The sequence below is a fragment of the Anolis carolinensis genome, unplaced genomic scaffold (genome assembly GCF_035594765.1).
Source record: "Anolis carolinensis isolate JA03-04 unplaced genomic scaffold, rAnoCar3.1.pri scaffold_7, whole genome shotgun sequence".
NCBI classification, from domain to species: domain Eukaryota; kingdom Metazoa; phylum Chordata; class Lepidosauria; order Squamata; family Dactyloidae; genus Anolis; species Anolis carolinensis.
Genome location: NW_026943818.1, coordinates 11,561,424 through 11,575,863, shown reverse-complemented (window position 1 = coordinate 11,575,863; position 14,440 = coordinate 11,561,424). Strand labels below are relative to the sequence as shown.

The window sequence follows — 14,440 nt, the reverse complement described above, 5'->3', positions numbered from 1 at the left end:
AAAGACAAGGCAAACACAGGCTCCGAGCTGGCCTCGAACTCATGACCTCTTGGTCAGAGTGATTTGTTGCAGCTGGCTGGCTGCTCACCAGCCTGCGCCACAGTACCCAGCCTTCCAAGCAGCAAGCCTATTCCATTGCATTCTAACTCACCAAACAAGGATTCCCATATTTGCAGGTTTTGCAAATCCGAAGAGCGGCATTCGACTTATCCTGGCGCCACAAACAAACCCAAATGGAAATACATGCAGAAAGGAGTTTTATTTTGCAAGAAAGTGTTTTTGCACCTTGCAAAAATATATATCCAAAACCCTACATGGCTTGTGTTTGATACTAGCGGAAACTATAGGCCTTTCCCACTTTTTTGGGATTTCCAAACCAGGAAAATAACACTGCCATCCTATACAAAACAACTAGTTTTGCCCGTTGCTGTGGCTTATGCTTTCAGAGTGTTGCTCATTATTTACTGTCCTGATTTTAGAGATTATATTGTTCTGTATTATTATTAATCGCTTTGAATGCGATTTCCTGCTTTTTGGCAGAATGGGGTTGGACTGGATGGCCCATGAGGTCTCTTCCAACTCTAGGATTCTATGATTCTGTATCACATTAATTATTACATATTATATTTATAATCTTATATTATCTGCTTAGAACTGTATTATATGAGGCCCCTTCTTCCCAGCTGTATAAAATGCACACTGAAGTGGATTATATGGTAGTGTGGACTCAAGATAATCCAGTTCAAAGCAGATAATATAAGATTATAAATGGGTTATATAGCTGTGTGGAAGGGCCTTGAGTCTACACTGACATATAATCCAGTGCAAATTAGATAATCTGTGAAAGAGGCCTAAGTGAGGCCTAAGTCTACCTGTCCCCTGGGCTGAGTTGGTTGCCAGGAGACCAAGTGGGCAGAGATTAGTCATCTAACTGGCAGCAATTGGATAAAAACAATTATTGCTTTCCCTCTAATTAGGACTTTATTTTTCTTTTCTTTTTGTTGTATCAACCTAGAGGCGTAGATGATGAGTTGTGTTGTCAAATTTCGAGGTTGGGGGGCCTGTAGTTTTGTTGTTTTGTGGGTCGCCGTGATGCCATCACTCATTTATATATATAGATAGCAGCCAAATGGCGAGTCAAGCAGCTTTGGCCCGTTGCCGAGAAGGAAAGAGAAGCCCAACGTCCTCCACAACAACAACAACACAAAAGTGATGCTTGCACCGGGATATATCACTTAACAGGTTGCTGCCTATTAGTAGTAGTATCATGATATATTGAAAACATTGACTCCAAAAATGCATTGGATAATCCAGAATGTTGGATAAGCGAGTGTTGGATAAGTGAGACTCTTCTGTATAAAGAATTGAATCATTCTCTACTTACGATTGATCAATTAAAATAATATCTGAATGAAAGAAAGTACTGTTCCCAGAGGGTGGGGGTAGGGGTGACATAAATGGGAGATAAAAGTAGAACTAGCAAGTGTAATGTTACCGAGAATGTGTGATTGGATGTGTATGTTGATGGATTTTGTTGTTGTTCTACTGATATTTACAATAAAAACATATTTAAAAAAAACACATTATGTAATCGAAGACCGAGGTGTATATAATCCGGAGTCACTCATGGTGGTGTTTATAGGATTGTATGCCTGGTGACATGTCTTGCTGGTGTTCATTGATATTTCGGCTGCCCACCATGAAAGGTGAAGGCATCTGGAGATGATCGACCTTTTTTGTTGGGCTGGGATACCGTCTTGCCTGGTCTCCTGCTCCACTTCTGACTGCCGTTATCTCTGCGTATTTTTAGAACATGCCGAACGTTCGAGATCATGATGCCTCGGTGTATCTGCGTCTCCAAGGCGATGCCCTTTCTGTGGGCGGGTATGAGTCAAATCCAATTTTCTGGGAAGAGGTGAGTGGTGTTCTTAAGTAATAATCATAATTTCTTTTTTTTAAAGGATGCATTGCTGGAAGGTGCATGTGCATCGAGTCGTGAGTTTTCCATTAGTTTTGGTTCAACCCACAAGGCCACGTCGAAATTAGGATTTCATCAGGTTGCCACCAATGCATCAAGGCGAAAGTTACTCTTTTGTAATTTCATGCTTGACATTTTATTTATTATTTATTTATTTACAGTATTTATATTCCGCCCTTCTTTCTCACCCCGAAGGGGACTCAGGGCGGATTACAATGAACACATATATGGCAAACATTCAATGCCAACAGACAAACAACATACATTAGACAGACTCAGAGGCATTTTTAACATTTTTCCAGCTTCACGATTCTGGCCACAGGGGGAGCTGTTGCTTCACTGTCCAGTAGTGGCTGTACTTCCGCATTCCTTTCCTCGTGTTTTGCTGGCAGTTTTTATGGTGTTGTAAATTAGCCTCCCGCATAAAGCGTCCCTAAATTTCCCTACTTGACAGATGCAACTGTCTTTCGGGGCTGCATAGGTCAACAGCAAGCCAGGGCTATTAATGGTCGGAGGCTTAACCTGACCCAGGCTTTGAACTCATGACCTCTTGGTCAGTAGTGATTTATAGCAGCTGGTTACTAGCCAGCTGCGCCACAGCCCGGCCCGCCTCACAAGAGGGTCTTCTGAAACCACCACCAACAAGACAATGTCTCCTGTTGTGTTATATCTCTGAAGATGATCTTGATAGACCTTCAGGTGATTTCTTCTTCTCCATATCTGTACACACCTGCTGTTGCTCTTTCAGGTGCAGGACAAGTTTGCCTTTGGCCTCTTTGACCTGGATTGGGACGTCTTCATGCAGCACATTGAAGGTGCCATCAATCGTGTCCCCGTCCTAGAGAAAACGGGGATTAAATCCACAGTCTGCGGTCCAGGTAAGGACCCCAAAACTCCTGCTTGAGGCTGTTCTGTGGCATCTTCTTGCTTGAAGGAACTTCATAGCACCTTCCTGTTGAAGGGAACTTCATGGCACCTTCCCATTGGAGAGAACTTCATCTCACCACCTTGCTTGAGGGAGATTCGTGGTATCTTCTTTCTTGAAGGAACTTCATGGTATCTTCTTGCTTGAAGGAACTTCATGGCATCTTCTTGCTTGAAGGAACTTCATGGCATCTTCTTGCTTGAAAAACTTCATGGTATCTTCTTGCTTGAAGGAACTTCCATGGCTTGAAGGAACTTCTTGCTTGCTTCTTGCTTGAAGGAACTTCTTGCTTGAAGGAACTTCACGGAATCTTCTTGCTTGAAGGAACTTCATGGTATCTTCTTGTTGGAAGGAACTTCATTGCACCTTCCTGTTGAAGGGAACTTCATGGCACCTTCTTGCTTGAGGGAACTTCATGGCACTTTCTTGAGGGAGCTTCATAAGGACCCCAAAACTCCTGCTTGGGGCTGTTTCATAGCATCTTCTTGCTAGAAGGAACTTCATGGTATCTTCTTGTTTGAAGGAACTTCATTGTACCTTCCCATTGGAAGGAACTTAATCTCACCACCTTGCTTGAGGGAGCTTCATGGTATCTTCTTGCTTGAGGGAGCTTCGTGGTATCTTCTTGCTTGAAGGAACTTCATGGTATCTTCTTGTTTGAAGGAACTTCATTTCACCTTCCCATTGGAGGGAACGTCATCTCACCACCTTGCTTGAGGGAGCTTCGTGATATCTTCTTGCTTGAAGGAACTTCATGGTATCTTCTTGCTTGAAGGAACTTCATGGTATCTTCTTGTTTGAAGGAACTTCATTGCACCTTCCCATTGGAGGGAACGTCATCTCACCACCTTGCTTGAGGGAGCTTCGTGATATCTTCTTGCTTGAAGGAACTTCATGGTATCTTCTTGCTTGAAGGAACTTCATGGTATCTTCTTGCTTGAAGGAACTTCATTTCACCTTCCCATTGGAGGGAACTTCATCTCACCACCTTGCTTGAGGGAGCTTCGTGGTACCTTCTTGCTTGAAGGAACTTTATGGTATCTTCTTGCTTGAAGGAGCTTCATGGCACCTTCTTGCTTGAGGGAACTTCATAGCACCTTCTTGCTCGAAGAAACTTCATGGTATCTTCTTGTTTGAAGGAACATCATTGTATCTTCTTGCTAGAAGGAACTTCACAGCACCTTCCTACTGAAGGGAACCTCATCGCACCATCTTGCTTGAGGGAATTTCATGGCACCTTCTTGCTTGAAGGAACATTATGGCATCTTCCTGTTTCAGGGAGCTTCATGGTACCTTCTTTCTTAAGGGAGCTTCATAGCACCTTCTTGCTTTGGTGGATCTTCATAGTTCCTTCCTGTTTGAGGGAGCATCATAGCATCTTCTTGCTTGAAAGAGCTTCATGAGACCTTACTGTTTGAGGGAGCCTTGTAGCACCTTCTTGCCTGAGGGTGTTTCATGGCAACTTTCTGTTTGTGGAAATTTCATGGTACTTTCTTGCTTGAAGGAACTTCATGGTATCTCCCTGCTTCAGGGAACTTCCTCCTTGTGGGAACTTCATGGCATGTTCTTTCTTGAGGGAGCTTCATAGCACCTTCTTGCTTTGGTGGATCTTCATAGTACCTTCCTGTTTAAAGGAGCTTTGTGCCACATTCTTGCTTGAAGGAGCTTCATAGCGTCTTCTTGCTTGAAGGAGCTTCATGATGGAACCTTACTGTCTGAGGAGCCTCGTAGCTCCTTCTTGCTTGAGGGAGCTTCATGGTACCTTCTTCCTTGAGGGTGTTTCATGGCACCTTCCTGTTTGGGGAAATTTCATGGGACTTTCTTGCTTGAAGGAACTACATGGTACTTCCCTACTTCAGGAAACTTCATAGCACCTTCCTGCTTTGATGGATCTTCATAGCACCTTTCCCTGCTCCAAGATCTCTTGAAGATCAAAAATGGTCCAATATGTCCAACCTACTTGCATTCCAGCTCACAAGGTAGATACCTCTGCCTGCTTGAAGGGAAAACCAGAGATAATCCAACTCTTTCTCCATTTTTAGAATCATTTACTGCAGATCACAAGCCCCTCATGGGAGAAGCACCAGAAGTCAGGGGCTTTTTCCTCGGCTGCGGGTTCAATAGTGCAGGTAAGAGGCAAACCTACTTCTCTTTGACACCAGAAGTTTATTGGTTCACAGCTTCTTCCTCCAAGATAACATGCTCATCCTACTCACTCCTCTGCCCCTCTCTCCTCTAGGCATGATGCTTGGAGGTGGTTGTGGGAAGGAGCTGGCCTACTGGATCATCCATGGGCGTCCTGAGAAGGACATGTACAGCTATGACATCCGGTGAGAGCCACATCCCATTGCCCATTGTAGCAGTACTGAGGCTGATGTACCAAAATACCAAGTTCTCACTGATGGCTTCATCTCAAGATGATCAGCAGTTCTCTGTGAGAAGGAGACCCTGCCTGCTACTCCCCATGTCAGGTAGACTGTTTCCAAGGTTTCACATTCTCTCTTCTAGGAGGTTTCACCACAATCTCACTGGAAACAACCGTTGGATTCGGGAGCGGAGCCACGAGTCGTACGCCAAAAACTACTCCATCGTCTTTCCGTATGATGAGCCTTTGGCTGGGCGCAACGTGAGGAAGGATCCCCTGTATGAGGTCAGTCCCAGATGCTTCTGTGTTGAACCAGCAGAAAGGGGTGGAGGAGAAGATGGAAAAAGGGAAGAACATAGAGGTTTATAATGAGATGGAAGTGGTGGAGGAGAGGATGGAAAAAGAGGAGAAGATAGAGGTGTAGAAGGAGGTAGAGGTGGGGAAGGAGATGTGGTGGAGAAGATGGAGATGGATGAGGTGGAAAAGGTAGAGGAGAACGTATAATAGAAGATGGAGAAAGAGAAGGAGAAGGAGGAGAACAGGAAGGAAGGAATGGAAGGAAGGAAGGAAGGAAAGAAAGAAAGAAAGAAAGAAAGAAAGAAAGAAAGAAAGAAAGAAAGAAAGAAAGGATGAGAAGATGAGAAGATGAGAAGATGAGAAGGAGAAGTCTAACTTGGCCAGACATGGAACCAAAATTTTGGCCAGGGTTTCTCCCCTTTCAAAGAAAAACTCATCCTATCTCATCTACCTCTTCTAAGAGAGAAGGTATGGAAGTCTAAGCTGGAAGCAGAGTGATCTGGTCATCTGCCCTTGAAGTAGAAACGTGACCTGACCAAGAAGCCTCCTTAGCTCATGGCTTCTTCTCCTCATTATGACACCATGCAGCTTGGAGATGTTCTTCTCAAGCCAAGCTTTTCCCACTCTTCAGTCTTGCGAGTCTTAGTAAACAATAGGCATGTCCGATCAATGAAAACAGTGTTTCAATTCTCGTTTCTAAAGTAGGGGGCGCTGGCGCTTCGATATAGAAAGTATTTCCGATTTTTTCACCCAAAAACTTCGGATATTTCCGAAAATTCGTAATGATTCTGAATGTTTCTAAAATGGCAGACGTGCATGCGCAATCGCCAAAAAAAAGGAACCGGGGGGGGGGGACTTTTACAGGGCTCTCCCGCCCTCAACCCGCATCAACCCTAGCCCCCACCTTTGCATCCATCGTGAAAGCTTCTGATTGGCCGGGGAGCGGCAGCCATGTTAGGCTGCGCTAAGCTCCCATTCTAGGTAGGTTGCAGAAACAAAATAGTTTTTTAAAATATTTTTAAAAATATATTTTAAAAAATTGGGGGGGGGGTTAATTAACAAAACATTAAGAGACAATTAGAGAATGGGCCAACAATGGTTCGAATTACATTGCTGGTTGCGCTGTGAGACAATGTCTCGGAATGCGTATCAAAAAGTGAGAACAATCCGAAATAATTCCGATATACGATTCAAAACGATTTTTTGGACATGTCTAGTAAACAAGGGACCTTGGAAAAGGTCTCCATAAGAACTCCTCTTAGATGAACCTCAAGAGTTAGCCTGCTCAGGCAGCCACAGGCTTATATGTGTACGGTTTGCTCCTTTAGCACAAATGTGTCGAGAAAAAAGAACACAACCGCTCAGGGGGTTCTATTACAGAGGCACTGTGGATGCCAAAGCCACTTTGCTTTAAACGAAACCTTCTCTTTAAAAGGATTTGACAGAGAGGAAGGGAAAAGGGAGTCTTTGAAAGGGCACGAGAACTCAGAGCTATTGCCGGGTTGAATATTTGTGTCTCGAACACACACACACACGACAGTAGGAAAAGGTTAGGATTGGAGTAACTCAACGGCTTATGTGGGCAATTTTGGAGTTTATTGGGGATTCAGCAACTGAACAAGAGGTTTGGAGACAATTCACCATGATTTACAGGAGTTGTAGTTGACCTACATCCACTATGAACCCAAGCAGTGATGGATCTGGACCAAACTCGCCATGGATAATGGGACTTGCAGTATCTTCACTGATACTGTGACCCCCACCAACAATGGATTGAGACCAAACTTGGCACAGAGAAGCCCCATGACCAACTGAACATACTGCAGGGGTGTAAAGGATGCTTAATTATGAGGAGCTGAATTACAACTGCCACCAATTTGGGAAGGTGAACCCACCAAAGACTCAGGGAGGAGACTTTTTACTTTTCATTCCTTTCTTCTACTACTTATTTACTTTAGATGTTAGCACACTTGGTTCAGAACATATACGACAGAGGCTTCGATGTTGGAAAAACAAGAACAAGTTTATTCAGGCACAAAGCTTAGTGGTTACAGTATTGTTTCTCACCTAGAGGTATTCTTATTAACAGTTACAATTCCAGAATAAGATGAATCAACTCTCTAAAATATTACTTCCTTTTACCTAAGGTAGTTAAACTCTATTCCTCATCCACTTTTATACCACAACCACCTCTGTGATCTGCTATCACAGATTCTCTGTTCCTTACCAGGACACAGATTATATTAAATAAGTCACCAAACTTATTTTAAACTGACTCAAAATGACCAATTGAGTCTCCCTGATCCCCTTAACCTAGGATCAGTCTTCCCTGTGCCTCATCAGAGCACAGACTGGCTCTCTTTTTCAAACACTGCACTTCTTCAGCAAACCGGCAGTTGGCTCCGCCCACTTCTCCATGGAATCTAGCCTCTGAGTGCTGAAAGGCAGCAACTGCAATACTTACCCTTCTAAAACACAAACCCACAATTAAACATAACATCTGTAAACCAAAAATTTGTACTTCATTACAAGGGGTTATTGGAATAGACCTTGACTTTGGGAGTTGTAGTTCACCTACATCCAGAGAAACTGTGACCCCTACCGACAATGGAGTAAGACCAAATTTGTCACACAAACCCAACATGGCCAGCTGTGAATACTAGCAGGGTTTGGGGGTGATTGCCCTGGGAATCTGGGAGTTATAGTTCACCCTTATCCAGACAGCACTGAACCCAGCCGAGGACGGATCTGGATGAAACTTGGCACACAGACCCAACATGGTCAGCTGTGAATACTAGCAGGGTTTGGGGGTGACTGCCCTGGGAATCTGGGAGTTATAGTTCACCCTTTAACATCCCTCTTCTGTCTCTTCCGTTATTCCTGATGCCATAGGAGCTTCTGCAACAGGGCTGCGTCTTTCAGGAGAGACATGGATGGGAACGACCTGGTTGGTTTAACCCCAAAGGCGAAGCTCCGGTAAGCTTTGGAGAAGGGCCAGATTCAACATCAACATGAATGATGTAACATTGGCTCTTGCAACAGCCTCTCCAAACGTCCTTCTACCTTCCAACCCACCTTTCATACCAGTTCCCTTCGTTATATCCTTGAATTTTCTCCTCTTTTATGGGCAAAAGGAGGAATTTTATGGGTGTCTTATTCCATATTTGCTTTTCTTTGTAGGCTTTGGACTATGACTATTACGGTGCGTACGGCCAACAGTCCCATGAAGACTATCCCTACAACACGTTGCTTTCGGCTGAGTATACATTTGATTTTCCACCTCACCATAAGACTGTGAGTAGTAGGCCTTTGTACAATAATAAATGCACCTATGCACTTGGTAATTTATGAGTTTATAATGATGTCACTTTGCAGCATTTTTTACATATGTGTTTGTTTATCACCAAGGCATTGGATATTATAATAATAATAATAATAATAATAATAATAATAATAATAATAATAATAATTTGACTGCTTTGATTGAAGTCAAAAATCAGAAACTCCTCAAAACACAGCAGACAAAAAACCAGTACAAGAAAACCGCACTACAAACTAGAGCTGACAGCTGGCACAACAAAACACTGCATGGAAAGTTCCTTGACAAAATTGAAGGAAAAGCTGATAAGGAGAAGACCTGGCTCTGGCTCACGAATGGGACCCTGAAGGAGGAGACAGAAGGCCTGATCCTTGCAGCCCAGGAGCAAGACATCAGAACAAAGGCAGTTAAGGCCAAGATTGAAAAATCAGCTGATGACCCAAAGTGCAGACTGTGCAAGGAAACCGATGAAACCATTGATCATATCCTCAGCTGCTGTAAGAAAATTGCACAGACAGACTACAAACAGAAGCACAACTATGTGGCCCAAATGATTCACTGGAACTTATGCCTCAAGTACCACCTCCCAGCAGCAAAGAACTGGTGGGATCACAAACCTGCAAAAGTACTGGAAAATGAACATGCAAAGATACTGTGGGACTTCCGAATCCAGACTGACAAAGTTCTGGAACACAACACACCAGACATCACAGTTGTGGAAAAGAACAAGGTTTGGATCATTGATGTTGCCATCCCAGGTGACAGTCGCATAGATGAAAAACAACAGGAAAAACTCAGCCGCTCTCAGGACCTCAAGATTGAACTGCAAAGACTCTGGCAGAAACCAGTGCAGGTGGTCCCGGTGGTGATGGGCACACTGGGTGCTGTGCCAAAAGATCTCAGCCGGCATTTGGAGACAATAGACATTGACAAAATTACGATCTGCCAACTGCAAAAGGCCACCTTACTGGGATCTGCACGCATCATCCGAAAATACATCACACAGTCCTAGACACTTGGGAAGTGTTTGACTTGTGGTTTTGCGAAACGAAATCCAGCATATCTATCTTGTTTGCTGTGCCATACAACGTCGTTGTGTTAATAAACATCACAATATAAAAACAAAACAAAAAACACAAGTTTACAACAATAAATCAACAATATCGGTAAAACAATCATAAAAGACAATCTTACAAGATAAAACGTTAAAAACAGGAATATAAAAAACATATTTGCCTTTTTGTCTGGAATCCGCCCTGAGTCCCCCTGTGGAGATAGGGCAGCCTATAAATAAAGTGTGATTATGGTTAGAGGTGTGAGGTGCCTACCACAGATGTGGGCAAAACATCAGGAGAGAATGCTTCCGGAATATGGCCATACAGCCTGAAAGACTCACAGCTACCCGGTGATTCCGGCCATGAAAGCCTTTGACAATACGTTAGTACAATACATTAAAAATGCTGTTTTCCAAATATACTGACCGATGAAGATACATCAAGCAATTCTTTCTGTGTAGACTATAAGCAAAAGACAGGCGTCTCCACTCGCCAGCGTAGGAGGAAACCTCCTTGTCCAGGTTTCTTTTGACTTCGCATCCATCAAGCCCACACGAAATGGCAGTGATGTATTTTACTTTCCGCAAAAGGGAGCAGCACCTGTCTGCTCATTGCTAAAACAAACGGTTGAGCCGTTTCAGGAGGGGGAAGTAATAGCTGATCTACGAGGGTTGAATGAAAAGTAATGCCTCCACCTTCGTTACTTGGGTTTGGATGGGAATATTTTAATAAATCAGATGCAGAAATAATCCTTAGAATGTGCTCTTGAACTACCACTATTCACTTTTCCACATCATCACGGAAGAAGTCGACACTCGGTTTCCGCAACCGGCGTCTCACAGTTCTCTCAACATCTGAGAGCCAAGCAAAGCAAGAATGTGACCCACACGTTCTTGTGAAATGCCGATTATGCTTGAAATTTCTCTTTGAGTGATATAACGATCATCCTGAATCAATCTGTCAACCTTTTGCTTGTGAAACTCGGTGGTTGCTGTCACAGGACGTCCAACTCTTTGTTTGTCACACAAGTCAGATGTTCCCACCTCAACATCTTTAAACTTACTCGGCCAATGACGCACAGGACTCACATCAACACAATCACCATAAACAGCTTGCATTCTCGGATGAATCTTCTTTGGGGTGACACCTTCTGCTCTCAAGAATTCAATGACTGCACATTGCTTAAGTCGCTTAAGGGTTCCATACTTCGCACTTTAACAACACAACCGTTCAATGCTAAGGCTTCTCCGTCTGCGCAGAGTTCCATACTTCGCACTTTAACAACACAACTGTTCAATGCTAAGGCTTCCCCATCTGTGCAGGGTTCCATACTTCGCACTTTAACAACACAACCGTTCAATGCTAAGGCTTCTCCGTCTGTGCAGGGTTCCATACTTCGCACTTTAACAACACAACCATTCAATGCTAAGGCTTCTCCGTCTGTGCAGGGTTCCTTACTTCGCACTTTAACAACACAACCGTTCAATGCTAAGGCTTCTCCGTCTGCGCAGAGTTCCATACTTCGCACTTTAACAACACAACCATTCAATGCTAAGGCTTCCCCATCTGTGCAGGGTTCCATACTTCGCACTTTAACAACACAACCATTCAATGCTAAGGCTTCTCCGTCTGCGCAGAGTTCCATACTTCGCACTTTAACAACACAACCATTCAATGCTAAGGCTTCCCCATCTGTGCAGGGTTCCATACTTCGCACTTTAACAACACAACCATTCAATGCTAAGGCTTCTCCGTCTGTGCAGGGTTCCTTACTTCACACTTTAACAACACAACCGTTCAATGCTAAGGCTTCCTCGTCTGTGCAGGGTTCCATACTTCGTACTTTAACAACACAACCGTTCAATGCTAAGGCTTCTCCGTCTGCGCAGAGTTCCATACTTCGCACTTTAACAACACAACCATTCAATGCTAAGGCTTCCCCATCTGTGCAGGGTTCCATACTTCGCACTTTAACAACACAACCATTCAATGCTAAGGCTTCCCCATCTGTGTAGGGTTCCATACTTCGCACTTTAACAACACAACCATTCAATGCTAAGGCTTCTCCGTCTGCGCAGAGTTCCATACTTCGCACTTTAACAACACAACCATTCAATGCTAAGGCTTCTCCGTCTGTGCAGGGTTCCATACTTCGCACTTTAACAACACAACCGTTCAATGCTAAGGCTTCTCCGTCTGCGCAGAGTTCCATACTTCGCACTTTAACAACACAACCATTCAATGCTAAGGCTTTCCCGTCTGCGCAGGGTTCCATACTTCGCACTTTAACAACACAACCATTCAATGCTAAGGCTTCCCCATCTGTGCAGGGTTCCATACTTCGCACTTTAACAACACAACCATTCAATGCTAAGGCTTCCTGCCAAATGGAACTGTAGAGGAGAGTCTACTGAACACGCCAGTACCTGCCGCAGACCAGAACTTCCATCGGTTGAGGAGTTACGAAGGTGGAGGCATTACTTTTCATTCAACCCTCGTATATTAAATAGAGTTATTAAAAGCTTAGCATGATTCATACGCCTTCTCCTTGGGGTGACTTTTGAAGTGTGCCTTTTTCATACCTTCCAGTTCTGACTATTTGCTCCATCACTAACCCATCCCTTGTGTCTTACGTTGTCCATTTTCAGATCCGAAACGAGTGCCTCACCTGCCGAAATGCTCTCGCTGTGTTTGATATGTCGTACTTTGGGAAATTTTACCTGGTTGGTCCGGAAGCTCGCACAGCAGCCGACTGGCTCTTCACGGCTGATATCCGCAAACCAAATGGTAAGTCATCCGCTTATTGATTGATGATCCCTCGGCCTCACGGCGGGTTAAAACTGAACTGACTGACTGAAAAGTTGCCAGGTTCATATCCGGGGAGTGGGGCGAGCTCCCGCTATTAGCCCCAGCTTCTGCCAACCTAGCAGTTCGAAAACATGCAAATGTGAGTAGATCAATAGGTACTGCTCTGGCGGTCATGCCAGCCACATGACTATGGACAACGCCAGCTCTTGGACTTAGAAACCCAGGGAAAACTGTTACCGTCTTTTTCAGCCGTGGAGCCCTTGCTGAAGCAAAAGTTTCTCGTGGATCCGCACTCCTCCGTTGTAGCAGTTTAATACCACTTTAATGCAACACTGTTGAAGAATCGCAGGGTGGAGATTCATGCGATGTAGCTTCCTACACGCAATCCAGCAGAAACGTACAATGTATTGTCGAAGGCTTTCATGGCTGGAATCACTGGGTTGCTGTGAGTTTTTTGGGCTGTCTGGCCATATTCCAGAAGCATTCTCTCCTGACGTTTCGCCCACACCTATGGCAGGCATCCTCAGAGGTTGTGGGGTCTGTTGGAAATTGGATGACTGCCATAGATGTGGGCGAAACGTCAGGAGAGGATGCTTCTGGACCATAGCCATACGGCTTGAAAAACACAGCAACCCCGGGGAAAATAAATGTGTTTCTTGGGGTGCATCTACACTGTAGAAACAATGCAGATTGGCACCATTTGATATGGAACTAGCTGTGCCCAGCCACGCGTTGCTGTGGCAAAGTGGTGGTGGTATTGGTTAAAACTTGTTGTGGATTTTTTATTTGACGTTATTTGTATTTTTTTAAATTAATTTTATTGTCACTTATCTTTTTTATTTATTATATTTTATTATTTTGTTGTATTATTTTTAGTCATTTTGTTATAGTATTTTATTGTATTAATTATTTTAGTGTTTTTTATAAATTTTTATTGTATTATTTGTATTTATTTTTTTATCATTATTTCATTAACACTGGGCTGAGTGGGTTGCTAGGAGACCAAGTGGGTGGAGCTTAGCCTTGTAACTGGCAGCAATTGGATAAAAACTATTATTCCTCTCCCTCTAATTAGGAATTTATTTTTCTTTTCTTTTTGTTGTATCAACCTAGAGGCATGGATGAGGGGTTGTGATGTCAATTTTCGAGGTTGTGGGGTGTTTACTTTTGTTGTTTTGTCCGCTGCCGTGATGCCATTACTCTTTTATATATATAGATTATAATACTAGTATCAATATTATATGTATACACAATATATTCAATTATTACCATAGCACTGTATTAGTAAATGAAAGAACAATACAATAAATAAAAACAATTTATCCAACATAAACCTATCAGGATTTCAATGGGAAGTCTGGGCCTGCTTCTGGCCAATGAGATAGTCAAGTTAAGTAGGATTGTTGGTATTGTGTGCCTTCAAGTCTTTCGTAACCATGGCCCCATAATTTGCTCTCACCTAGGGTGTTTTTTAAAAATCCCTTTTCTGTGTTTCCAGGGACAACCATTTACACCTGCATGTTAAATAAGCGCGGAGGCGTCGAGAGCGACCTGACCGTCAGTCCAATAGTCCCCGGCGCTCAGGATTCGGCATTGGCACCGGCGTTCGAAGGTAAAAAAAGTGAACCTACCTCCCACTGTTTCCTTTCCTTGATCACAAACCAATTAAGCTTTGAAATTGCTCCAAATGTGC

The 14,440-nt window shown here is 43.5% G+C and overlaps 1 protein-coding gene across 2 annotated transcripts in view; it reads left to right on the top strand.

The window, feature by feature from the left end:
* sardh (sarcosine dehydrogenase) overlaps positions 1 to 14,440 on the top strand; it is a 66,339-nt gene that overhangs the window by 14,209 nt on the left and 37,690 nt on the right. For both annotated transcript variants that reach the window (XM_062959695.1, XM_062959696.1), the window contains exons 7-15: positions 1,811 to 1,915; positions 2,727 to 2,856; positions 4,946 to 5,032; positions 5,143 to 5,233; positions 5,412 to 5,553; positions 8,458 to 8,541; positions 8,746 to 8,859; positions 12,588 to 12,726; positions 14,246 to 14,359. In XM_062959695.1, coding sequence (XP_062815765.1) covers positions 1,811 to 1,915; positions 2,727 to 2,856; positions 4,946 to 5,032; positions 5,143 to 5,233; positions 5,412 to 5,553; positions 8,458 to 8,541; positions 8,746 to 8,859; positions 12,588 to 12,726; positions 14,246 to 14,359 — 1,006 coding nt within the window. The remainder of the gene's footprint in view (positions 1 to 1,810; positions 1,916 to 2,726; positions 2,857 to 4,945; positions 5,033 to 5,142; positions 5,234 to 5,411; positions 5,554 to 8,457; positions 8,542 to 8,745; positions 8,860 to 12,587; positions 12,727 to 14,245; positions 14,360 to 14,440) is intronic.